Source organism: Chaetura pelagica, unplaced genomic scaffold (assembly GCF_000747805.2).
Source record: "Chaetura pelagica isolate M959 unplaced genomic scaffold, ChaPel_1.0 scaffold438, whole genome shotgun sequence".
NCBI classification, from domain to species: Eukaryota; Metazoa; Chordata; class Aves; order Apodiformes; family Apodidae; genus Chaetura; species Chaetura pelagica.
The window spans coordinates 70,321-71,920 of record NW_009954113.1 but is presented as its reverse complement, the minus strand read 5'-3'; the positions used below and the strand labels follow the sequence as shown (position 1 = coordinate 71,920).

Genomic DNA, 1,600 nt, shown 5'->3' with positions numbered 1-1,600 from the left:
TTCCCTACAATAAGTCTTTTCAAACTTTGGTTTACCTTGAAATATCCAACTGAATGCAAGAAAAGTTAATAGACTTTGAGTCTTTACCTTTTGTACAGGTAAGGAATGATTCATGCTCTAGCTGCCACAGTCCTCCAGTAAGGGAGCAGTTGTTCATACAGTATTTTTGGAAGGTAGGATTTGTCTGAAGTGTAGTAGACACACCTCTTCAATTGTCAATGAAGTTCTGTGATGATTTTTCAAAATATCACAAGAGGGAGCAATTTCTTTTGTTCTTAATGAGAACCCAACCTGGTAATAGGCAGCTGTTACCTCTCCTTAAGACAAAGGTGCCTAAGGGTTCATGCTTGGTCTTCTCTGGCTTTTAAAAACAGGTTTTCTAACATAAGTGCCATCCTGACAAAACCAGGGTCATCAGTTTGTGTCCTGTTCAGTAACTGACACAAACACCCCCCAGATACCTTGATGCTACCAGATTAAAGTTCTTGGAAGAAAGCTAGACAATCTGATTCCAAACTCAGCAAAGTGATGAGCAGTGGCACAGCACTGCAGTTTGTTCTACTGCAGATCATCCTGTCTGATTTATGAAGGATGTAAGAATTGCTGGTAACATGGCACATCAGACACAGCCCAGCCTACCAGCAATGCAAAACGCTGCAGCAAAAGCCTCCACGCAGGACAGCTTGCAGGGCCGACCGTAGTTGACAGGATTTGCAGCCACCAGATAGGGCAGCAGCCGTGGGTGACCTCCTCTCATTCTGTTAAAGGGAGTTTCTTCTAACTTGGCCCATGAGCAATCTATGACTGCAATTCCACGCTGAGCAATGACATGCCTGAAAGGAGAAACACCACTGTATTTGAAAAGTTCTTACCATTGTATTGGTAACATAAGTTAAAGTGAGAATTACAGCTGACACTGTACTGGCAACAAATTTGCATACAGCCCCTCCTTTTGTCAATGAAAATGCATATGTTTTACAATGACCTAAAAGACAGATGCAGTGAGACAATAATAACGTTCTTCCTCTGAACATGCATGTGGCAAAAAAGATTTATCCATATGTTTCAAACAATGTGCAAAATTATTGATTAAAAACGTGACAGAAGAGCATAGTTAAGAGTAACATTCCCGTTCTTACAAATACACAGAAGTTCAGATTCATGTTCACTAGCTTCTAATCCCTTCTGTGAGTAAATACATATTTATAAAAATTCTGCAGGCACATTTAAAGGCAATTCCCAATGTTCCCTCCAAGTAAGTTTTCTATTTAAAGCATCGGGTTTCCTGAAACTTGAATAAGGAGCCACAAAAGATGCAGAAGCTGTGAGCCCGTGATTCTGAACACATCAACCTCCAAACGCCTTCTGTGACTTCTCAGTGGGATCTACAGATGCTCTTCTCCCCCGATACCAGCTGTATAAACATGCTAACCTGACTGAACAAAACCGCACTATTCCTCACGTTTATGCAACCGTGTGGTGTGACAGAAAGGTCACGCTCACTCTGCGGTTAAGGTTTTCCCCGGTTCCCCCCTCAGTGCAGGTCGCTCTGCCGCGGGCAGGCAGCGGGGCCGCCCGGGCCCGCCGGACGTACCGGTCA

The 1,600-nt window shown here is 43.4% G+C and overlaps 1 protein-coding gene across 1 annotated transcript in view; it reads right to left on the bottom strand.

Annotated features, from left to right (window-relative positions):
• Nucleotides 1-1,163, bottom strand: part of TSR3 (TSR3, 20S rRNA accumulation, homolog (S. cerevisiae)) — a 3,146-nt gene extending 1,983 nt beyond the window's left edge. The window contains 2 exon segments of the mRNA XM_010002579.1: nt 640-851; nt 1,126-1,163. Coding sequence (XP_010000881.1) covers nt 640-851; nt 1,126-1,163 — 250 coding nt within the window.
• Between the last annotated feature and the right edge of the window lie 437 nt (nt 1,164-1,600).